Source organism: Sturnira hondurensis, unplaced genomic scaffold, assembly GCF_014824575.4.
Source record: "Sturnira hondurensis isolate 20B ecotype Veracruz unplaced genomic scaffold, ASM1482457v3 Scaffold0004998, whole genome shotgun sequence".
Classification (NCBI taxonomy): domain Eukaryota; kingdom Metazoa; phylum Chordata; class Mammalia; order Chiroptera; family Phyllostomidae; genus Sturnira; species Sturnira hondurensis.
The window spans coordinates 1,620,220-1,645,757 of NW_028077629.1; the positions used below are offsets into that span (position 1 = coordinate 1,620,220).

The 25,538-nt window shown below is 40.0% G+C and overlaps 1 protein-coding gene across 2 annotated transcripts in view; it reads right to left on the minus strand.

Annotated features, from left to right (window-relative positions):
* Positions 1–25,538, minus strand: part of BMPR1B (bone morphogenetic protein receptor type 1B) — a 102,675-nt gene that overhangs the window by 17,307 nt on the left and 59,830 nt on the right. For both annotated transcript variants that reach the window (XM_037046082.1, XM_037046081.1), the window contains exons 4-9: positions 23,774–23,876; positions 23,159–23,261; positions 12,740–12,836; positions 11,527–11,662; positions 4,976–5,168; positions 3,649–3,946 (exon numbers count right to left, since the gene is read on the minus strand). In XM_037046082.1, the coding sequence (XP_036901977.1) occupies positions 3,649–3,946; positions 4,976–5,168; positions 11,527–11,662; positions 12,740–12,836; positions 23,159–23,261; positions 23,774–23,876 (930 nt within the window). The remainder of the gene's footprint in view (positions 1–3,648; positions 3,947–4,975; positions 5,169–11,526; positions 11,663–12,739; positions 12,837–23,158; positions 23,262–23,773; positions 23,877–25,538) is intronic.

The window sequence follows — 25,538 nt, forward strand, 5'->3', positions numbered from 1 at the left end:
CTAAAGCGCAGTCCATTCTCTCTGTGGCTCTCAACTTCCCTGGGAACCTCCCAGCAATGACTTAAAAGCCGGAGAGAGCACTTACCATGTAGACACCAGGGTAAAGAGTAAGTTCTCACAGGAAGTTCACAAATGAGGTCCAAGAACTCAAGCCCGGGTTAGTTTTGATCCCATTTGTAATAAAACGCTCTAAATTCCTGTGTGAGTGCTCTCCTAAAATAGGAAAGTCAGGGAAAGAGTGGAAGCCAGAGAGACATATAAAGCAAGGTTTAAAGGTGAGGCTCAAAAATGGAGAAGAGCAAAGTTCCTTTGAAATATAAAAAATAAAAATGTGAAAGGGACATCTGAAATGATCAAAAGCAACCTCCACTTAATGGCAGAGGAAACAGGCCCAGGATGGCAAATGGTCTCACAGTTACTCTTCGGCCGAGTAAGATCCGTGTGCCCCCACCCCCCACGGCCGCCCGCCTGGGTGAGCCGCCTCACACCTCCTCTCCCTCGATGAGCCTACTCGTGCCAAATGAGTCGCTGGCTTAGCCCTCATTCCTCTCCACTTCCTAGAATCAGGGCTTGCATGGAATTGAAGAGGTCCTTCAGTTTGTTCCCCTTACATGAAGCAGAACTAAGTTTTAGAAACATGATACTCACTTTCTGTTTGTTTTAAGGTCTATAAAGGAAATGAGTTCTCAATGACTTTTCTATGCCAACACTGACTAATTCAAAATGATGTTGGAATATCTATAATGAGTAACTCACTACGTCATGCCAAATGGGAGGCACATTAATGAAGCTGGCATGGATCCTGCTCCCAAATGCCCAGTGATGAGTAAAAAGATGAGCATGTACTAAAATAATTATAATTTCGGACAGTCAAAGGCCAGGAATTGCTACAGGAGTAGAGAGATGATGTCGTTATTCTGAGCTGGGGTTGAGCAGAGGGACTAAAGGCAACTCTGAGATTGGACTAAGGTACCTGGAGAGGTAAGGGCATCCCCAACTAGAGACCACGCAGTGAAAAACCAGGCAGCAGCAACATGGCGTATACACGAGAAAATGTAAACAGTACAGCTTGCTGAAGAAAACAGACAAGTTGGAGAATTGTGGAATATAACATTAGAAAGTTGGATTTAATGCAGAGTATGCAGGATCTCTGGAGCTAGGAAAAGGTGCTTCCCCCACCCCGTTATCCTATAGTCCCTATGAAACCATTCATTTATCCATTATGCAAAAATTTCAAGCAATACATAAGTAATGGTCACCAAGGAAAGGCACTAGGGATGCGAGCTTCAGAAAAATATGGTTTTTAACTTCATGGGGCTTGGTCTCCAATGTGAAGTAGTCAGTGGCTACTGTACACCAACGTGAGGACTGTCACAAGGGTACTCGCAGGCTCACACTGCAGGACACGCTTGTACGGAGGTTAACAGTCAGATTGCAAAGGAATGACAACAGGCACCCAAAGGATGAAACTGCAGGTAAGCAGTAGTCACCTAAATAGAACAGGAGATGTTGGGTATATTTAGGTAAAGAGAAAAGCATGCTAAAAACACTTGGAGATGAAAGTATACAGTGTTCAGAATAAAAGCTACTTTTTATCCCAAAGCAGTAAGGACCTAAACAATATTATGACGGCCAACATTATGCTTCATGAAAATAAATTTGGCAGCAGCACATAGAAAAAGTTACAAATAAGAAGCAACCACAAAATGCTTTACTCCAGACTCTGGAAAAATGGTACAGAGGGCCCAAACTGTACCAGTTCAAGGAGGACTACCGTGGAGATGGAATTTATCCAACAAACCTAAAATTTCGGAACAAAGGACATGCCAGGCACCTCGCCTCTGAGAACAGATCAAACAGGACTGGAAAGCAGGAGGGAAGAGCAGACGCGGCAGGAAATCGAGCAGTGGGAAAACCCTAAGAGGGAAGCAGAGCAGAACCTCTAGAGAGAAGGACGGTGAACCAGGACTGAGAAGGCACATCACAAAAACTGGAAGGAGAGAGGCTCATGCAACGCACCACGGGGAGTAAATCAGGAAGCCCTGTGGGGCCCTGGCCTGGCTGCTCAGTTGGTTAGAGTGTCGTCCCCAGGCACCACAGTTTCAGATTCAATCCCGGGTCAGGGCACATCCAAGAACCAGCCACTGACTGCATAAATAAGTGGAACAGCAAATTGATGTCTCTCTCTCCTTATTCATCTCTGTCTTTTTCTCTGTTTCTCTCTCTTCCTCCTTCTCTTCCTTTCTTTCTCTCTAAAAATCAGTAAATTTAAAAAGAAGCCTCATGGTGACAAAGATCAAGGATGTCCCTCAATAAAGGAGATTCAGGAGAGAATGGAGCAGAAGCCAAATTACAAGGTGTTATGAATTACTTACTGGCTTGCGAAAGCAGATTATTCTTTAGAACTACCAAGAAATTTAACAGGGGAAGAAAAGAGAGAGACTATTAATTTGAGAAGCAAAGAGGAAATTTTTTTTTGGTAAAAAAGACTTGAAAAGGGTTGTAAGTCAACAAAAGAAAAGAATTCAGAAGTAAGAAGGGATTTAATCATCTTTATTGGCAGGAGGTTCACATTTCTAACTTAAATCTGGAGTTCAAGTCATTTCCTACTGCATCATTTTAAATATCAAGAACTTCAACTTGCCATTCTCTAAACGGTGAAGACCTTCCTATATTTAGGCCTTATTATTCAACCACTCCTTAGTCTTCTGGCTGGAAATACAAATTCATTAGTTCTTTCACGTGAGTGTCACTTTTCCAAACTTTTCATCATCTACGTAACTTTTTCTTTGTGCCCTTTTCTACATCTTATAGAGTCGCCTTTGGGAAAAATCCACAGGAAGGTCCCACAATTTAATAAAGGCTAAGCCTTTTAGTCTCTAAAAACGTAGTTATAGGATGATCCCTCTAAGTTAGTGGTTTGCAAATTCATTTTGTTTGGGGGTTTTATTTTCAAAGCAGAGAAACCATTTCTTCTAACTGAATCATCTCCAGGATGAAAGGGGCTGCTCGGATTGAGGGCAAGCACCACGGGGCTGCGGCTGGGGGCAGTCCTGCTCCCCATCCTGGGGAGGCCGGGGATATCTCCCAGGGAGCTGCCCCTTCTCCCTCCCAGGGTCTGCACACTGCGGCTTATAACTGGTGCTGATTTATGTGTTCCAGTGTCAGAGTCACTGTTTAAGCTACAGTATAGTAGTGCTGAATACTGGCTGTGTTTCGTTCATTAGTTTCTAACATTTCTCACAAAACACCTCTGCTAGTGATCTCTCTTCTATCAGACAAAAAATATTGCCTTTATCACCACGTAAACCGTGGATCTTTCCTGAAACCTTTTCCTAATTAAGAATGTTATGTAGAATTCTGATCACATCATCTGAGACATTAGCTACCTCTTTTCTAAACAGCTTCATGACAGCTACAAACTCAGCCAATATACTGGTGCCGTTTGAAGCCACAGAAATAGTAGAACCGAACCACTTGGTGTTGCAAATAAAGTATCTCTTCTTTTTCCCTCCCAAGAAGAGTCAAAATTAGTAGAAGTTTATCCTCTAGTAAATATCTTAGAAGCACTAAACTATAAAATGTATAATCTATAAAAAGTGATAGAAAAGAATCATAAAAAGTGTATTTGTTCACCTTGATACTAACCTAATAAATTTAACAGCCAGGCCCAGGTCAGCTATACAGCAAGTTCCATTTTTCTTCACCAGAATGTTTTTACTTTTCAGATCTCGATGGGCAATCGCTGGTTTGCCTTGAGTACTAAAGATTTCGGTGTGTAAATGACATAAGCCACTGACAGAAGAATAGGCTAACTTCAGCATCGATTTAATATCTAGGGTGGTAGACTTCAAGTAATCATAGAGGGAACCATTTTCATGATAGTCTGTGATCAGGTACAGCTGGGTCCAGGATCCTGTCCCTTTGATATCTGCAGCAATAAACCCTAAAAGAAAAGAAAACAAAAAGGTGTATAGCTCAGTGTATTATGAATGGATCTTATCAGGAATAAGCCATGTGCTCAACTATCATTCTTTGTCACAGGTGTCTTTTGTTTAGCATTTCATTCAGTTTTCTGATCATACCTACAACAGTATGAAATTACTAATATCAATCAGAGGCAATCAAAACAATAGGGGTAGAGAAACATTAAAAGTTTTTTGCTGGCCCTAGCAGATATGGGTCAGTTGGTTGGGCATTGGCCCTGAAATTGAAAGGTCACCGGTTCAATTCCCAGTCACAGCTCATGCCTGAATTGTGGGTTCAGCCCAGACTGGGGCGCCTAAGAGAGGCAACTGATCAATGATTCTCTCCCTCTCTTTCTCTCTCCCTCCCCTGCTCTAAAAATAAATAAATAAAATCTTCTTAAGAATTAAAAAAAAGAGTTTTGATCCGAAAACATGACTCCTTTCTAATCAGTTGTTGATATTTAAATTATTTTAAGTTAATAGTAAATACTTTGTGGTATTATAGTTACACATAAGACACTATTGAACAGGGACTTGAGTCAAACACTTCAGGTTAGCTTAAACTCTTTGCAGCTGAGCCACCCAGCTAGATCATTTCTAACTTGGCAAAATAAAAAGGAAATCAATTATCCATATAAACTCTGAATATAAATAAACCCTGCAGATAAAATTCTTACAACTTTCCATAACACTTAAACAAAAATGTACTCCTTTAAATCCCTAAGGAACCTTAAGAAATGCTGGTATCATTGTATTTGCATTTCCTGTCCTTCAAGAAAAAAAACACTGAAGAGTACCCTACTGCCACCCCACCCTTCACTGTAGAAGTGCCTTAGTCATTCCTCCTGTGCCGTCTCCCATTAGAAGCTGTGACATTCTTGGGCTCATGCCAAGAAGAAAATGTCTATATGTTTTGTAACAGATCTAGATGGATGAGTTAATACACAGATGCTAACGGAAAATGAGAAGAGTGCTAGGAACCCCTGAACACTGCTATGTAGACTCACCCAAGATGTTTTCGTGCCTCATCAAGACAGTCTGATAGATCTCCGTCTCCCGGAACCAGCTGGCCTCCTCGGTGGTGAAGAACACTTTCACAGCTACCTTCTCGCCACGCCACTTCCCCATCCAAACCTCCCCGTAGCGACCTTTGCCAATCTGTTTCACCATCTGAATCTGCTTAGCTATAGTCCTTTGGACCTGTTAAATCCCAAAACACACTGTTAGCATATTCACAGTTCTACAGATTTGTTTAATCATTTTTTTTCTCCAGAGAAGAAACAATGACTGCATCTAAAGTAGATGTAGTCAGTTTTCTTTTTATACAGACATGTTCTTTGTATTTATTTATTTATTAATGTATGCTGTCCTCTTTTCAAATTTGAGTACTGAAATTGGTTGCCGATTCTGAGTGATTGTAATATTACTTCAAAATTACCGAACACTTCATTCGATCTATAACTTTCACAGTGAGAAAAACCTCGGTGGGTTCACAGTGGTTAGAATAGTTTTCATTTCCTTCATTATAGTAGGACACCAGACACTCTGAAGGGACTCACACTGCTATATACTCGGAGGAAATACAACAAAACAAAATGTGCACGTGGGGCAAAAGTAGTTTTGCAACGGTGAGTATGTGGAACACAGAGTTTATTCATGTACTGTTACTTATTAATCATTGTATTATTTTCCATACAACTTTTTGCCCCACCCTATACTGTTGGGCACACAAAGAAATAAAGGAAATGTCCAAGCAGGGAAGGAGGGAAGGAGGCAGAGAAACAAGAAAGGAAGAAGAAAGGAAAAAAAGAGGGAGGAATGAGCTGAGATGAGTGCAGGGAAAAATAAGCATTAAGAATATCCAGGAGGGAGTGGGGAGGGGAATAAGGGTGGGAAGGCACGGAAGGGACTAGTCAAAGAACATAAATGAATGACCCACGGACTTGGACAACAGCGTGATGGACTGTGGGCGTCAGGGATGGGCTGGGCAGAGGAAAGCAAGGGGGGAAAGTTGGGACAACTATAATAGAACGACAATATGATATTTAATTTTTAAAAAAGACATTCAAAAGCCAGGTGGTCTGCTGCCTGGGCTGAGAATAATAGCAGCACTGGGATCCAGAATCTAAAGTTTGATCTCTTTAAAACTAGAAGAACTAAACCTAGTAGTTTTCATCATTTTCTGGGGCCACTGAATGGCACTCTGCCTGCCCTACACGGGCAAAACACCTAAGACTCCCAGCAAAATCAAATCCAAATCCCCTCTTGAGGAAATCACTTGCAGAATACTGTTCATCCCACCACTATGGTGAGATACCAGGTATTTTGAAGGAAATCTTGTCAACATATAAGTTGATCTTAGGTAAAATATAAAATAAAAAATGAATGCATTGTTGGCCTCCCAAGTGTGGACAAAAAAGAAGTTCCAGGGCAAGTAACCTCACAGGGTGATACGATCATGAATTCCTAACAGTGCAGGGCATGGCGAGCAGTCCAGCCCCCGACATGGAACTTCCTTAGTGAAAGGTTTATCCTTGCCTTAAGCAAGCCGGGTCTACCGGGTTCTGTGCATTTAGGTTAACACACCTTGAAACGCCTCTTCCATACCTCTCAGAAGAGAAACTGCCCTCAGAGAGCACATAGTCTTGTTAACTCGCCTATCATCCAATCCCTACCCTGCTTTCTTCTCCACATTCAAGTAAATCTCCGTACTTCTCCTCCTTAATGCATAGAAGAAGCTGCACACTGCCATTCTGAGAAGCATTTTTCTTGGTTTGTTAAGATCTTACTTCTAGGCGTATCCTCAGTTTGGCTCAAGTAAAGTTTCTATAAACATTCTCTACAGGTTTGGATGTTCTTGCTCTGACAGGAGGAAATCTCCAAGCTCATGGGAAGGCAAGGGAGGGACAGAAGGAGAGGGAGGGAGAGAAGATTCCACAGAATAAATTCCTTAAAACAAAAGGAAACAGCTGCACTATGTGAGAGTCAAGAGAAACAATCCAAAAAGATGTAACCCCTTCAGATTACAGATGTTGGAATTTTCAGATACAGAAAGCTAAGGAACACTACGTGAAATATGTAAAAAAAAAAAAAAAAGAAGATGAGATGAAAAATAAACAAGCAGAAAGAAATGAATGAAAATTATACTTTGAAATGAAACAGTGAGTTATTACTTAAAACTGTAAAATAGACAAGTATAAAACAACAGATTAGAGCTGGAGAGAAAGTCGAGCTAATAAGAGAACATTGAAGAATTAGAGAGAGCACTGCAGAGACAAAAAGGAAATATGAGATTTAAGTGGCATAGAGGTTAAATGTCTTTATACATGACCTTATCCTTTCTGTGCTTACAATAAAATATTTTGTTTTTATCTGCAACGGACAAGTATCAATGATAATTTACACAAGTTGGGAGACATATACTAAAGAACTCAGCACAAAACTCTTATAAGATCTGATTGGAAAACAGAAATGTATTCTTTGCAGAGACAGGTTTTCTATCAAGTAAGCTTAAACTATATATTTTTTGTTTTTGCAACTTTATGGACCATGTAATTACACTGAGACCACCCAGATAATCCAGAATAATCTCACCTCAAGGTCAGTGGATCAGCAACCTAAAGTCCTCTTCACCATTTAAACAACAGATTCTGGAGAGGTGGGCATGGACATTGGTGGCAGGGGAGGAGGGCACATTATTCTGTCTACCACAGGTGTCTGCCAGTGAGGATGGGTTCTGTTTTTGCATAACGGATGATTCAAGAGATAGTGCTATCCATTGCCATAACCATTAACAGTACTAATATCAGATTATAAGGGGGGGCAGACTTTTTTTAATTTTCTGAAAATGGGATTGAAAAACAAAAGCATCTGCCATGAAATGAAGTCATTCAGACTAAAGGAAGTAAGGAACTGAGTGTGCGTGCTAAGCAGCTTTTCTCCTTCAGAGTCAGATGCACTGCATGAGCAGAGCCCAGGACATTTCTGCTCCCAAATGTGGGAACAGAGGCATCCACAGCACTAAGCACTTGAGAGGCAAATCCACAAGTAGTTAAATTACTGGAGAGGAAACTTCCCATACTTATTAGAGAAATATTATATTGAATTTACAGGTGTGACAACTCATTGCTTAGGTAAATCCACAGAGCATTTCCTAACGGAACCAGTTTTTGTCCTTTCCTGTTCTAATGCTGGTGAATCATCTTACATTCCAACAAAAGCACCAAGAGGAATCGTCACCACTTGGAAGAATAGGAATAACTGGTCTCAAAATAAAGGGTCATTCAACTATACTCAGAAATTAAAAGTATGCTTGAGATGTACTATAACATCTAAAAAATAACTTGAAAATTTTTGAAACTGTGATTTAGTTGAGTTTTTATTTGATTTAACAAATATTTCTGGTTTTTCTCTACCTTGACTTTGATTCTATATTACATCTCAGATACCTTTTTTAAGGCTTAACTGTATAAAAAAAAGCCTGTGAAATACAATCACTATAATTGTGGCTCCAAAAAGAGAAGTATTTCATGTAAAATGGGTACAACTGGGTGTATTATACAAGGATTACCACTATTTCAGAAATGTCATCTTATCTAGTGACAGCTGATAGCGTTTAATGTTGAAGTCCCCATCCATGTAGAGACGCCAGCAAGCATGCAGTTCTAAGCCATTCTCTGTGCTCTCCCTCAACTAGCAACACACGTGCGCACAGGCACACCTCCCGCACACACCTCCACACACAAACACACAGTTTAAAGTACTTTGCTTAATAAGGCCTGGAAGATTTTTCACAAAAGGTTCCTCACTTACGATGCTTAATGCTCAATTAGAGAATTTACTTCATCTTCTTTTCTTTTACAGGTTCAGATAAATAAGGAATGAGAAAAGTAATGTCACTATTTACTGAATACATACTATGTATCAAATAAATATATATGTGTATATATGGTGGGGAGACACATAAACTATCTTAATTCTCACAAGCAACCTCTGATATTCCTTCCTTAAAGGACTGATACATAAAGGTATATAAAAAATATATAAGGTATTTAAAATATATATAAAGCATGAAGATGCTTTATATATATTTATGTTAACAAAATTCTTGTATATAACAAATCTGTATCGAGCTGAGATACTCACTCACATAATAATGGATCACACAATTTGCATTACCTCAAAAGAAGATTTTGTATCTGTAATCCTGAGATTTTTTCTTCAACTGGTTTTGTAGATGGGATCCTCTTCCCAGCCTGCCCCTACCGACTGCATTCCTTTGCGTGACTTAACTCACATTTGGTTTGCATCTCACAAGCGTTAAGAGCACCGATCCTAGAGGCAGATCACCTGGGTCTGAATCCCGGCCTCTCCACACACCAGCCGGTCGGCCTGTCTAGGCCTGTGTGTCTGACGCATCACACAGGGTATATGTTTAGAACGGCCTTGCTGGGTTGCTATGAGGATTAAATTAGATCATATTCACAAAGGCCAGTGTCTGGCAATCTGGCTGTTCTTACTCACTTTTTTGATATATGCCAAATGCTATTTTTTGGTGTCTGGATTATAGAAAAAAGGGTATTTGCACAGAGAGTAAAAGTTAGAGTCGAAAGCTTTTCAAACAAATTATTGAACAGCCCATTTAGTCCACTGGTGGGCTGCAAAGTGAATGAAATACAGTCTCCACTCCTGAAGAGATGAGGGTCCATCGAAAGACACACACACACATCAATTTTACAGCATTTTAACCTGCTGTATTGGTACTGTGAGCAAAATGTTACGGCAGAAGACAGACACACTGGCTCAGTCTGGGGTAAGTGGGCACAGAGAGAAAATGTGAGGTAGGCCAGGAGGCCGGACTCTGAAGATCTCCTCATAAAGGCACTGTTTCATTCAACGTCATTTCGTTATAATCTTGGTGAGATGCTGTAAGAACTTAACTCTTGTTTTTGTCAATTGGCCTATGGCAACATCAGTTTTGATTTAAGTCATTTGACTTAAAGTTGCAGAACCTACTGATGATGATGAGTAAGGATGTACCGCATTCGGGAAACCACTACTGGAGCTGATGCTAGCGCTCGGGGAGCAGGCGGAGGACGGGTGGGAGAAGAGGTGTGCCGCACAGACCACGCTAAAGCAGGAGACACACGAGTGCTGCTGGGTAGGACAGTGTTTTATCCAGGGAAGTAAGAGGGCAAGGTCAAAGATTTCAGGGCAATAAGTCCACAGTAATGAGAAGGATGGGTTAGAAGGAGGAAAACAAGTAGTTTTCAAGTCCAAGAGCATGAGTATCTGATTCATTAATATCAAAGGGGATTTCAATATTTATGCTTTTAAAAAGGAATAATAATATGTGTAAATATAAGAACTGTATTAGATATATGTTAATTCTAAAAGAAAAAGACCAAGCCATTTGATAATAAGAAACTTCCACGTAAGAAACACTTCCATCCTAGGAAGCACCAGTTCAGCCCCAGAGACTCCACAAATGGCCTTCCGGGCCTGCTGCCTCCGGGGCAGGTCTCCGGCAACAGGCACAGAGCTCAGCTGTGCAGGACGAGCGAGTCCTGGGGACCTACGGTGCTCGCAATTACAGCAGTGTATTGCACTCTAAAATTTGCTAGGGACTAAATCTTATGTCAAGTGTTCTTGTCATAGAATAATAAAACAAGTCAGTAAAGAGAGGACAGGAAATTTTCGGAGGTGACGAATCTGTTTGTCATACATTGTGATGATGGCTTCTTGAATATATCACCAAACTCTTCAAGTTGTATACATTAAATATACACAGCTTTTCGTATGTCCCAAAATATGTTATAAGATAGATTCATGGCTTGAATTTTTTTTAAATACTTTAGTACTAAAGGTCACCTAAGAAATTAAGTAAACAAGATATCCAAAGACAGAACCAGACAATAAAGATTATGAAAATCAATCTTAAGAGTTTATAAAGGAAAATATTTCTCATTAAAATTGTTATTTCCATCCCGAGTCCCAACCATTTTTTTTGCATGGTCCATAAAGGAACAAAATGTTTTTCTCATTAAAGCAAGTGCCTTGGATTCAGTGTATATTTTCTTCAAGGTTGGCAGTGTTGACCATCAGAAAATTAAACCTCTCCTGAATGGAAAAGCCAGGACTTCACCCTGAAACATAAACCCTCCAGCTGAAATTCAGCCTTCTTCCTTGTAAAAGTATTCAGATCCCAGTTGGTTGTAATACTTTTGCCTTCAAAAGCCAGGCCAAAGTGCCGTAACACTATCCTTACTGAAAACAGAGGGAAGATGGCCCCCTGTTTCATGTTTTCTAATCTGCTCTTTATCAGAATGTCTGAGGGTCTGGATTGTAACCAAACACTGACATTAAAAAACAATCACCTTACCCCCAATATGTCAAAATGTTATCTGGAAGCCCTGTATCTGAGATCTGATATCTAACTGATTGTACAGAACGTCATCTTTGTCCTGCCCTATCTGTTTCAGTAAAGTGAAACCCTGTATTTATTGACATTTCCTCTCAGAAAGCATTCCTTTAAATTCAGTATATGTTCTCCTCATACCAGCAGAGGGAGGCCTGATCCACTTCCTGAGCTCTGAGACTGCTCAATTAGGTCTTTCAGGGATTCTCCGGGAGGAATGAAAGTCTCCTGTGCTAACCCGATGCGGTACCGGGGTCTGGCTTCTTGTCTTTTATACCTGGAGACACATGGAGGAAGGTCTTTTTAGACAATGAGCTGCAATGACACGGCAAAACCCAGCAGGTAAAAATTAATGATGGCAACTTTTATTTTAGCATGTAAAAACAATGCAAGAATATTGCTAGTATTTATTACGCTCAGTTATGGTTTCCATAATACAAGTTATAATTGTTTTCCTCACTGATTTTATTAAAGTAAACTATATGTTTTTACTCAATCTCAACCATCTCCAATTTTCTCTCCTCTTTTCCATTGATTCTTTCCCAGCAGGTTACCTTTTGTTAATGTTTCTATATAGCTCCATTATATTCAGTCCCTAAAATCTTTCCCTTTAAGGCCTCCCTAACTAATACAGATGCAAATTTTTGGTGTGCCAAAAAGACATTATAGTTAACTCTTTCATGTAAGATAATACATAGACCAATAATCTAGTTAAGTTACATAAATTTAAACTTCAAGAACTTGTTATCAATGATTAAGGAATCAATTTATTTGAATCAACTCCCATTTGCAAAATAATTTTATAAATGAGTGTTATAAGAGGCAAGTGACATGAATTTAAAGGTTCTTGATATTTCACAAATTATAAAATAAGTTTTTAGGTGGCTAAAAGTAATTTGTAACCACTATACTTAACTTGCATATAGTAACTAAACTTAATTTAATAATCTATAAATTAACTTCAAAAATCTTTCAATATTAGGGGAAATTGTTAGCTCAGGAAATAAGAAATTACTAGAACAATGCTAAGTTCAACATACTCATTGTCTACTTAGAATCAAATTCAGTAGCAACTAATTCCTTAATTTCTTCAGTGCCCTAATTTCCCTAATTTTCCCTAATTTCTAACTGCCCTAAAGTTATCTGTGTGGTTTGGATACCTGAAACACAGATAAGATAGGTATCTATTAATAGGTTCATTGGGACAAATATTTATCAATAGTAACTAATATTACCAGTGAAATCTAAGATCTAATTAAGTCAAAGGGAGTGGGAGGGATGTCAATGGGTAGGATAGTAGTACGAGAAAGACATTACAAACTCAAAATTCTACATCGGCATGTTGGAAACTTACCTGAAGTAACAGAATAAAATGATAAAAACCAAGAGCAAACTACAAACAGTCACAGATATAAGTAAGGCTTTGTGGTGTGCAGATGCATCAACAAAATCTGAAATTAAAAAGAAAGCAAAGAGATTCATAAAACAGGATATTTTTTTACCTAAAAATTAGGAAGCAACTCTTCCCTAAAGTGTTTGCTAAGTTCCATGTGCAAGATGTGAGAGGTACTTTTTTTTTACCTGCTAACTGATTAAAACATACACACACACTCCAAATTAAATAATGTCAACTATCACGAATCATCATTCATCTAGGCATTTGATTCAAGAGCATGCTGTAAGCAATGGGCTTGACAGAGAATAAAGCACAAAATATAAACAAATGTGTACACGGATCAATGCTCCTACAATGTAATGATGTAAGTAGATAGTTCATCTTTATTTCAGATCCAGATGATGAGTTTACAGGCTTTTCTCATGCGTCCTACACCATGACTTTGTATAAAAACATGAGTTTATATTCATTGTACATAAAACACACTCATCTGCTGAGGGATACGGAGGAACAGGAGTCCTCGAATGCTGCCAAACATCGTCTATGTGTTCAAAAATATATACCTGAATTTTTCAACATATTGTATTTCAAAAGAATGGGTACGTTCCACTCAGAGAATTATTGTGTGATCCTTTTATCGAATAAATTATTAAATATCGTTCATGTCGTTTTAACTCAAGTTCATCACCAATCATATTTACCTACAGCATGACTTCTCAAGCACCATGTAAATGACGTGGAGAGCTTTACACTGAAGTACATTTACTGACTTCAATCCCAGAGATGCCTCTTCTGAGCGTCTGTTGTTGTTTCTTACCATCACCCAAGTGGTTTACACGCAGGTAGTCGCTGGTGTGTATTTAAGAACACAGATCTAAAACCTGGTGCACTTATAGAATAATAATATTAGCACCATTCTTATCAAGGGCGCCATACACCCTGGAGAGTATGATTACTGCTACTGAATTTTAAACAGTGTCTTTGTAATTTATGACTTCAGTTACTACACACAAGAGGTTTTCCACCTGTGCTGTGTGCCTTTAACTGGATGGCTACCTGAACACTTGGCCCTTACTCCACCCAATGTCACCTTTTTTTTTCCCAATCAAAAGTATTATATGTTCTATGAAGTAAAACAAAAAAATTACCAACTAAACTAAAATAAATAAAATCACTGCCACCTCCGTACTTAGGAAAATTACTACTAACATTTTACCGTATACCTCCGCAGTGTCATTTCAATGAACAAAACACATGCATGAGGAAAATATTTCACAAGAAGACATTGTACACACCCATGTGCACAATGGCATTCTTCCTGAGAACTAAAACATGGAAGAGACCAGAGGATCCGCTGACAGGTGCATGCATAAGAAAGATGTATATATGCACACAGGGAACATCATCCGGCCTTGAAAAGGAAGGGAATTGTGACCTGTGCGACAGCATGAACAACTGGTGAGGACATTAGGGTAGGTGAAACAAGCCGGTCACACAAAGGGAAACAGCGTGATTCCACAATGAAGGTACTTAGGGCGATCGAACCCCCCCAAAAGGAGAAGTACAATGGCGGGCAGGGGAAGGGTGGCCCTGGGAAAGTCAGCATTTAAAGGGCAAAGAGTTTCAGTTTTGCAAAATGAAAAGAGCTGTGGAGACAGATGGTGGCGATGGCTGGACAGCATAATGAATATCTTCAATGCACTGAGCCACACACTTAAAAACGGTTGATGATAAGTTTATGTTATGTGTATTTTACCACAATAAAAAGTTGGAAAAATTATTATAATTGCTTTATAACTAGTTTTCATCTTTAATGTTGTGAACATTTTCCAAAACAAATTTTTTTCTGCAACAATAGTTCTAAATACTACAGATTATATACACGGACACATCCTAATTAGAAAGCCCGTCTTCTGATAATGTGGACTTAGAAGGCTGCAGAGATCTGGCTATAATGCACCTTTGCTGTAATAAACAAATGTCTGTGATGAACACTTTACACATTCACCATTATACTTTTCAATGATTTTTGCCTTAATCTAGATTCCCAGAAGTAGAATTACTAGTTCAAAAGATATATATTTTAAGGCTTTTCATACATATTGTCTACATTCCCTTTAAAAAAGATTGCAACAGTTTGTTTCACCATCAATATGAACATATGTTTTAATCATGTCGAAATAATTTCAGTCTTACAGGATATCTGTAAGGATAAAGAATTCCAGTATACCCTTCACAGAGATTTCCCATTTTTAAAATTTTACCACATTTGCTTTATAATTCCCTTGTTTCCTTGGTGTGTATGTGTGTGTATTTCTAGGTATTATAAACATGTATACATACAGCTATGTGTTGCTCCACAACACCTGGGCCCGAAGGCTGCATACATGACAGGGGTCCCCGAAGACTGTACTGAAGCTGGATAATTCCTATCGCCTAGTGTCACTGCCACTGTATACAGACAGTGCAGGGCAATGAGTTACAACTGCCGATGCATTCAGGACAGGGACATGCTGCACGAGTCTGCAGCCCAGGAACAGCAGACTCTGCCGCATCACCCGGCCGGCAGCAGGCTGCACCTTCCAGTTTGTGGACGTGCACTCCACAATGTCCCCACAATAATGGAATCGCCTAATGATGCATTTTTCAGAACGTGTCCCTGTCCTGAAGTGATGTGTGGCCGGATAGTTCTGTATTCATGTTAATTTGTTTGTATGTACGTATGTATAATTTGCAAATCATTTGAAATTATAGACACAATGTACCTACCCTAAACACTTCTGAGTGCACTTCTTAGGAACGAGGGCACTGTCTTCCCAAAATTATTTTTTATAATTTAAAAAATTGGAAAATTAACATGAACACAGAAACCTGTACTTGAACAAGAATTAAATAAAAAATTATATTTAAAACAAACAAACAAACAAAAAAAGAAAATTAACATGAACATCTAAGGTAAAAATCAATCTAACCTTGAAATACTTCAGAGAAAGTTTAGATTATTTATAATAAATTAAGGTCCACATATCTTTCTATTAAGTTCTTGTCCAAATAGTATGATGGTTAATGGTATGATTTACTCATCAGCCTAAAATAATATCTTTAACAATTAGTTAGGATCTGAATTACTTTCCGAACATCGGAAATAGTCTGCATCTGAAAAGACTAAATGAGAGCCTGTTAAAAACAAGCAGTTTTCTATTAACACAGAGACGTTGCCAATGGTCCAGAAAAAAACATTTGGGGACCCGACTCACCACCAGAGCACGTCCGAAAGCCTTCCAGGCTTTAGTGCTACTAGGAATCAGGAATAATTAGCACATGGATCAGCTGAAAAGTGTTGCTTAGGAATCTTGAAAATAATTTGTAGGCTCTTAAAATTAGGCAGCCTAAGGATTCACACAACAAAACGTCTTAGTCCATTTTTGCTCCTCTCCTCCTTCCCTCGGGTTACAGGCAAAGGTAACAACAAACCAAGTGAGCACAACACCTCCACCAGTTAGGGCATAACTCACAAGTTCCCACATGCAGGTGTGCAAATGCCATGGCACATACATGTGCAAATGCTACCTCTGGAAACGTAGCTTAAAATGCATTTCTAAGCACAAAGCCTGAATTTGCAGAAAACCAAAAAGAATGCTGGGTACTCAATTACAACTAAAGGAACTGACTACCTAAGTCTAACACGTTATTAATATATGAATGCAGAATACTTTTTAAGTCAAGTGATGTAATTTCACTAAAACTTTCAGCCTCACTGCCTTTTACTATTCCATGTAAATGCAGAGGACACTCTGAACTGTAGGAACACTGTATCTATTCCTCATCTGATTACACTTCTGATTTATGAGAGCAATGAGACCAGAAGGGACCTGAGGGATTCTTTCCTTACCATCAAGCACTTTTTAAAGGCTCGCATTACCCTTCCCATTTTCCTTTTCTTTGCCCCAATAACTCTATCCCCTGAAGCCTCGTCTCTGCCTCCTTGTCTTCTGTCATGAAGACGTGATCCTTATCAATAGACCTTTGTTTCTGTTGGCCATGCTGTTCATGTTTTCATCTGCCATTACCTGTGCTCGGAGCATTAACAATGTAAACATTCAAGTCACTGCCAGAGTCTTGGAAGCGAACACTTGCAGATAGCTATCAGGGGAGGACCAGGCCCGAGGTTCTCTCCACAGCAGCAGATTTCTGCCTGCCTGTGCGGCCGTTCCCACAGCTCAGGCAAGGGGAGCGGACAGCCCTCCGGGGAAGTCTGGCTCACCTCGAGGGGCAAATCGGAATCCCCAGTGGTTTCCTAATAGTGTCTGTCCCTGCCAACCCCGTCTTTGATAAGTAGATGGGTTATAATGGTGTAAAATGACAAGACTTTTTATAAGGCTAGAAGATGGTTCATAATTGCAATAAGAATTGTGACAGGAAATATAGTGAGAAGACTCCTGGTAACAAAGGAGGTTAAGACCAAATTTTTATATCCAGGCTATTGTGTCCAATGAGAAATAAAAGGACTATTTCTAAATTTCTTTTGTCTTTCCCAAATACAGTGTAAACCAGAAATTCCAAAAAAAAAGGTGAACATTTCAAGAAACGTTAAACCACTCCCTGGCAAAGGATTCAGCTCAGATTCATGCATCGTTTTCTATGGCCAAGGGCAAAACGTAGGTATCGGAGGGAAAGTTCTGGCACTCACCTTTGCAGTCGGGACGATACCATGTATTTGCTCTGTCTGTGTTGTGGAGAACAAGGGATACACTTCACTGCTTAAGTGCCTATCACCTACAGAGGTTACTTCGTGACCAGCAATATCTAAGCTAAGCAACAGCATTTTAAAAATCCATACACTTGGAATATGTTTTAACTGAGCAAAAAAAAAAGATCAATTTTAACTTTGTGAAAGTCCTATAGCCTATATTATATTTTGCCTTTATGTACATTGAAATTCCCATATTTCAAAACAGAATCTTATTTCTGATACACTTGCTATGAAGTATATATGTAATGTATATAAGTAATTCCACATTACAATCAATCTGTAATGAGGTATAACAACCTGCTAGGCAATGCCCAGCACAGAGGTTCTCAAGTGTGGCCTCGGATCAGGAGCACCAGCATCACATCGGCGTTCCTCAGGAATGCAGGTCGCTAGGGCCCCCTCAGACCTGCTAAGTGAGAAACTGGGAGGAGACCCGCAGTCTGTGTTAGTAAGCCCTCCAAGTGACTCGGCTGCGCCACAAGTTTGAAAGCTCTGTACACAAATGAGACTCGACAAAGGTTAGATTAGACAGAAGACAAGGAGAGAAAAGGAGGGAGGGAGCGAGTACGAGCGCAGGGATGAGCAAGGAGCAGAGCGGCAATGCCCTAACGCCAAATTCTCAAACCAGCACTTAACTCGTGCCTGATGACATCCTCAGTGTGGGAGGCAAACGTAACGAGCGGACTGCTGTGAAAGTAATCATAGTGATTGTTTATCCACTGCCACGTGAAATGGCTAACCAGCATTTACTTGGAATTTAAAAGGTACTAAAGTGAAAGCACTTTTTTTAAAAAATATCATTCAGCGCTTCCTACAGCAGATTCCATGAGATGATGTCATTGGCCCATTTCCCATATCTACCACTACTTCTAGCTACGTAAACTTCACACAGTATTTAATCTCAGGGTTCCTCAGCTTTCCTGTCTGTGAAATAGGGATAATAATAGCAGTGCCTTCTTCTTCGGGTTGTTATGAGGATCCAAGGAGTTAGTATATGTAAAGTACTTAAAAAAGAGCCATAGTAAGTCTGTATTCCATTCACATAAGCAGATCATCATGATTAGCATATAATTTCTATTGCCCTCAGGTGAGAAAGTCCGTCCGAGCTCTGAGCTACAAGGCCCTGCTCTGGCTGTCTGCCGCCATGCCCCTCTCCGTGCAGGGACGGCTCTGCAGGCCCCGGAGGAAACCTCCACCCAGACCCTGTCCCGTCCCACTTGCCCTTTAAACCACGGGCCAATGTCCAGATGTCTGGAACTTCCTGTCTGAAGGGCCTCATGTCTGTGTCCGTGTCCAGGAACTGCGAGGCCCTCTTCTTTATCCCTGTCCCCCTGGGAGTGGATTAAGCAGAAGGTACGTGTACCCCAAGGCCTGAGGGGTGGCCAGTGGAGGGTGGAGTGAGACGTGTGCGTGGAGTATAAACTTCGGGCTGAGTGTTGAACTTTAAGTGCCTGGTATCAAACTTTTTACTTGCCAAGGTGTCCATTTTAAGACTCCCATCTTGAATACCATGTTGCCAGCTGCGTGACACAGCTACTGGGAAACCAACTAGAAACCAGGCCGCACTACCCAGGAAGTTCCCTTTCAGAAATCCCTGGGTAATCCAGATAACAGTCCACTTGAGGAAACCTGATTTTTCTTCACTGAACCCTAACCGAATTCCTGCTCTTACGCTTTAATTCACCAATGAAGAGTGAACCTGCGAAACCCTACACACCCCACCGTCAGCCCCAATAAAGGCAGAATGCTCCCTCCCCCTCTCTACCCATGACCTTGTGTTGACCTCGGGCATGCCCTATACCCTGGAGAACCTGTGGATAATAAATCTTTTGTTTTTCAAAGTTCCCGAATGGTTGTTGCTGAGGTAAGTCCTACAATCCTAATAAGAACCATAAGGCCCTGTCCAGCCACAACACTGGTTTCAGACAGAAACGTCCGTGGGGGCCTTGCCCCAAGGGAGACAGGCCCAGGTGAGTGCTCAGGCATTCCTAGCTGACAGCATCACTATCCACAGGTCGAGACCAACACAAAACAGGTGTCCATGTGCGTGCATGTGAGGCCCTCAAAGGGCAGGAGAAACCGAGAACATGGCTCCTCACCACTCACACTCCTCCTCCGATGGAGAGGAGACGGCTCAGTGGTCCCAGCGTCCAAAATGCCAAGCTGGTGTTCTCCATTATAAAAACATATTTGTTAAGTGAATATGATGTATTTTATTTACCGGTCTTCTAAATTGGTTTATATGTTTTAAATCTGCAGGTAAATGCTAGGTGGACCTACATTTATACCACTGCCCAACTCCACAAGTTAGGGATAGTCCTGAGTATTAAAAAAAACAGCGAAAACTAAAAATTCAAAAAGAGGTTGGTTCTATAACTCTTTAACACCATCCCTCTTCTTTATTTTGGGTTTTATACCAATCATATACACACATATCTCCAATGTGCATTGTGAAAAATAATATAAATAGAGCCATTTCAAAATGGAGTTGGCGCTGCCATCCCAGAAGAACTGGCTTGCAAGTCTTACTCTCCAGACCTCTGGGATGTTAAGACTGAGCCTAAAGCAGAGAGTGTGTTATAAATAACTGTTTGTAAAACTAGCAAGAAAGCAAACATGAAAATTAAAGACACTCTTTAGAATTAGCATCACTCTGTTAGTTTACCTGCACTGACAGAAGCTTCTCCCTTCTAGTCATATAATTGTTCCCCTTCCCTTTCTCATCAGTACCTCTCACCTTCGCCTCCCAAGGGAAGCAGTTTGGATTTCTGCCTGAACCCATGCTTCCTGAACAGCTATTCTTTTGGATCTCCAATCAACGCTTGTTGCCTTTCCCTTTGGCCTTTTATGTTTAGGTTAATGTATGGTATGTGGGCATAACCCATTATGGCTGCAACTCTCAGGCATCCCTGTACCCAGTAAAGATATACAGGACACTTTCAATAAAAATCTTATACATGACGGAAGCAAAACAAACAAGGAACCTCCAGCAGCTCTATGGTGTAGCTATGTTAAAAAATGGCAGTGCCTTCACACCACCTTCTGCAGGACTTTTGCCTCACACCGAAATGAATGTGCCAAAGGGGTGAGGTGGAATCTGGTGAGACCTCACCTAGGCGCCCCTGGCATCCTCAGAGATGAAAGCAGTAAGTCATAGCGCCACTAAGCTCCACTCAAGCCTATCTATCGCTTGGTATAGTCCTCACTATAATCTGTCTGCATCCTTTTCCCAATGCCTGAACCAAAGACTTGTTTTCTCAATGTTGCTGCCCTTCTTTTCTAAGCTTTTTCAGTCAGTTCTCTAGAGACTTATTCCACCATTTTTAACAGTCCTTGCATCTTCAACCTCCTCAGAGTACTCCCTCTCTTGCTTGGTCGACTCTAGAATCTGGCTCCATCTACAGGACAATTTTTGCACTGCAGCCCTTCAGCACCTGGAAGGAAGTCGGAATTGTCCTAAGCCCTATTGTTACTTCTAGGACACAGCTCTTCACACTTGCACGTGGAAAACCTAATCACCTTGACAAAGAGGTTCTAAAATCTACCATTTCTATCTTCATTTCCAGATATTCCTCACCCTCCTCCTTCCCCCACTCCCAACACATAAGCCCCTTATCCGAGGGCTATTCAAAATGTTGTCCACAGACCACCTAATTTTTGAAACAGGTTCAAAAGAAATAACTACCGAAATTGAAAGTCAGCATTTAGAACTTTACTGCAGTTGGACATCAGTGAACTTTTCAATGAACAATATGGGTCCTGACTTTTTCTACCAACAGTGTTGCCCAGACTTTAACATGCACATAAATAACTTGAGGAACCTTGTTCAAAAGTGCAGGTTAGTAGTCCAGGGTGCGGCCTGAGATTCTGCATTTCCAGTGAGCTCCACGAGATAAAGATGCTGCTGGTCCACAAGCCCACTTTGCACAGTGAGGCTTCAAAGGCTTCAAAGAACTTAATGAGATTTTCTCCAACCAGCCATGCTGTTTCATGTGCCTGTATTTGGTGAATGTTTCACCAATTGCACAAACCAAACCTCCGCACTACCACTGCCTCTGTTTAGGGTCACTGCTATTCACAGGCTGTGCAACTTCGCAAAAGTTAATTAACCTTACTGTGCTGCAATAGCCTCCTCTTTAAACAGGGAACAGGAATCCTAAGTACCTCATAGGATTGCTATGAGTCTCAAATGGGCAAATTAATGTAAACTTACCATACTGTCTGGTATGTTAGCCATTTTGATTATTTAATTTTTATTCTTGCCTTATCTGCGTGACACACTTCTATTCATCCTTAAACTCTTGTTCAAGTATCACTTATCTGAAGCTATTTTGACATCCTCCCACCTCAGACAGAGTGAGCCCCTTGCTCTTCTGTGTTCTTACTGCACTGTACAATCTAACTCTACTGCTGAAATATTCCTGACTGGATATAATTATTTACATGTTTCTCTTTCATATCTACTGACGCATCTTGAGAGCAAAGATTCCTTCATCTATTTCTATATCCTTAACACATAGCATGCTCACTGGCAAATTTTTTTAAATGTGAATTATTATGAATCAAACTTACAGAGCTTTCTAAGCTAAAGTAAAAACAGGAGTTATAAAATGTTATCATGAAAACCATGAAATATCATTATAGTTTGTGTGAAAAGTTTTCTCAAGAAGTAAAATCAGACATGAAGGATCATTTTAAACTACTTATCTAAGACTTCAGACAGAGTTCTGTGACAACTTCAAATAATTTATTCTGCGCTGAGAAAAAAGGAGGGGAAAGGAAATGCAGGAGCTGGTTTGAACAAGAAGTATTAGGGTGTTAATCTTTCTTTTTTAATGACAAACACTTACATGCATACATCTTTAAATTAAATGCCATAGATGTTTTCTCTATTTTATCAATACGTGATATATGATTTGGTTAAAAAGTAATTACTCTAGCCTAGATGAAAGGAAATGCCATCCAGGGCATACACTGACTTAGTCCTTTTTAAGGTCCTCATTTTAAAAATAAATGTAGACAAACAGCAGTTTTTGAATGAAGCACAACCTCTGAATGACATTTAGGGGTAAGTATAAAACACCGCCTCCCTTCTCTGCTCTTGTGAAACACCCTCCAAGCTCTACAGACTATATTTTCTGAGGGGATGAGGGGAAAGATTGAGCAGTGAGATTCGCGGGAGTGCAGGCCACGTAAGATCACTTTCCCAGAACTACTTGCACGTGTGTTTGAAAGACAGTTTCATTATGTCCTCTTGCCTTGTCCTCTGTCCCAACAGTGAAGAATAGTACAGGTAGATTCATTTACAAAGGTGAAAATAATTCACATTTTTCCTTTAAAAATGTTTTTTTAATTATTAATTCTAGAGAGAAGGAAAGGGAGTGAGAAAAAGAGGGGAAAAAACCACCAATGTGAGAAACATCGATTGGTTGCCTGTTGTACGTGCCCCAACTGGGGACCAAACCCACACCCTAGGCATGTGCCCTGACCAGGAATCAAACCTGCAACCTTTCAGTTTGCAGGGAGACACCCAACCAACTGAGCCATACCAGCCAGGGTACATTTTTATTTTCTTTAAGAAAATAAACTGAGCTTTTCCAGCCTGGCAGCCTCGCTCTCCTTACCTCTGTTTTTCAGTGGAGGAAGTGTAGGGTGTAGATCTTTGTTACATTCATTCCGTTCTGTGCAGCATTCAATTGACCTTCTTTGATGAGGAATGGGGGTGTCCTAAAGGTGAACCCAGAAAGCAATCAGTGGGTGTTCCCTGAATTTCACAGGCGCATAATCTAAAACTTAAGAAATTAGCATTATTTAAATAACTCAATATTCTTACTCAAACATGTTGAAAACATGGTTATCTATTAGAAAATTTCTTCAAATGATCATATATTACTTTACTGCAATGTCTTCATTTCTACCAAATTACTACTGCATTTGTAATAATCAGTGTGTACAGTATAAAATGAGGAAGAAAGCTTAGTCTGACATAATTAACTAAATTGGAATTTGAGCAAGAAGATCTAATGGGCCACTAAGCCAGAGGTTAATTGCAAGTATAAAAAGATTTAACTGCACAATGAAGGGAGAATTGGCCCAATAAGAATGCTCAAATTATTTTCCAAATTACTAAAAAAAAGTTAGCCAAAGGCAAAGAAACCAATTGTTTTATCTTACTTGAAACTTGACTGTTGGAAATAGCCAAGGAAATGTTACAGAGTGGAATCATGTTCCTTCCTTACCCGGCACTGAAAATCTGAGCCTTCCAGTCCCAGACATCCGGAAGTGATCACAGGTGTCCCAGAATCATCTTCTTCTATCATTGTGAAACAATATCCATCTGTGCTAAAGACCAAACGGGCAGAGTGAGTGTGTGTGTGAGTATGTGTGTGTGTCTAGGAGGAAAGGAAATGAAGATGTTTATCATTTGTTTCATTACAAACAAGGAGAAGTTCAATGATCATTACCAGCTACAATCTGTTGAGAGAATCCTACTAAAACATCCTTTTATGAAAGTTGACTGTATTATCATAAAACATTTGGTAATACTTCTTCTGTCCAGAAACTCGTGAGAAAGAAGTATCCAGAATTTTCATATAACATATTCCATGAATAACCATCTATACCAATTACTAAATACTTACTTTGGTCCTTTGCAGGTATCTTATAAATCCAGAAAAACAGCTCTAAGGAACATCATCCTACTCTTACCTTGTATATGAGGAGGCTGAGGCTCAGAGAATGGGAGTGATTTCTCCAAGGCTACACAGCACAGCGGGGCCTTCGATGCATGCAGCAGAATGGCTGCAGCTACTTGCTCTGAGGTTGTGAAATAAACTCATCTCTTACAAAGGCACTCAAGCTAAGGAGGGGTGGGAGTTAGGATCAGCACAGCATATGTGAGGTGACTATGATTCTGCCTTTACATATTTCTACTTCTGGATGGCCTGTCATATAAGAACATCATGTTTTGTTTTAGGCAGTCTGGATTTAAACGGGGGGAAGTAAAGATGGACAACAGAAAGAAGAGGTTTTAATGACGCCCTAAAGCAACGATTTGCAACTTTTTTCATCATGTGGCACACGAGTTAGTTATTAAAATCCTGCTGCACATCAGAAATTAATTTTTTTGTTGATCTGACCAAAAATAGGTATAATTTGGTTCATTCACACCAGGTGGCTGTTGTTGTATTGGCTGTTGTCTTTTTTTAATTTGACAATCTAAGGAAAAAGAGGTCAGTGCCTCTGACTAAAGAGTCAGGTATTATAAGTTTTAAAAATTCTTATAGCACACTGGTTGAAAAGTGCTGCCCTACAAGGTAAAGAAACAATATTTTTAATTTCCGCATGGGTTTCTAGATTAAAAAGAACTTCCACTTATTCTACCACATTTAATCTTCTCAACAAAACAAGTAATAATATTTCTATTTTACTGATGAGGAAATTAAAGTTCTGAGAATCTAATAAGCAAGCAGTTACAGAATCAGGCCTTGAATCCAGACCTCTTACTTCTTTCTCATACATGTTTCCACTATCCCCTCTGGGGACTAAAAATGAAAAATAAGAGCTATTATGTAAGGGGAAAGCCTCCCCCCCCCATTGGAATTATCTTCTGGAGGGCAGGCCCCTTGTAATACATGCTTCTCCTGCCAGATGAGAGTTCTAGGAATCCACCTGTATCAGTGTACCAGCTAGTGCTGTTGTGAGAGGCTGAGTTTGGCTTCAGTGAATTTTTTTGAAGACTCTTTTAATGCATTTGCCCATTTCATGATGGGTAGTTTATGAGAGCACCTGCCCATACCACATCATTCTGAGTGTTTGGCAGTTTTTGAAAAAAATGGTGTGACCTCTGTGCCCCACCCTCTCTATTCACCAGATCTCACCCTGAGTGACATCTTTTTGTTTCCCCAGATGAAAAAGTTCTCAAAGGGAAACATTTTGCTGATGTGGAAGAGGTGAAACAAAAAATGGCAGAAGCACTAAAAGGCATCAAAATCAATGAGTTCA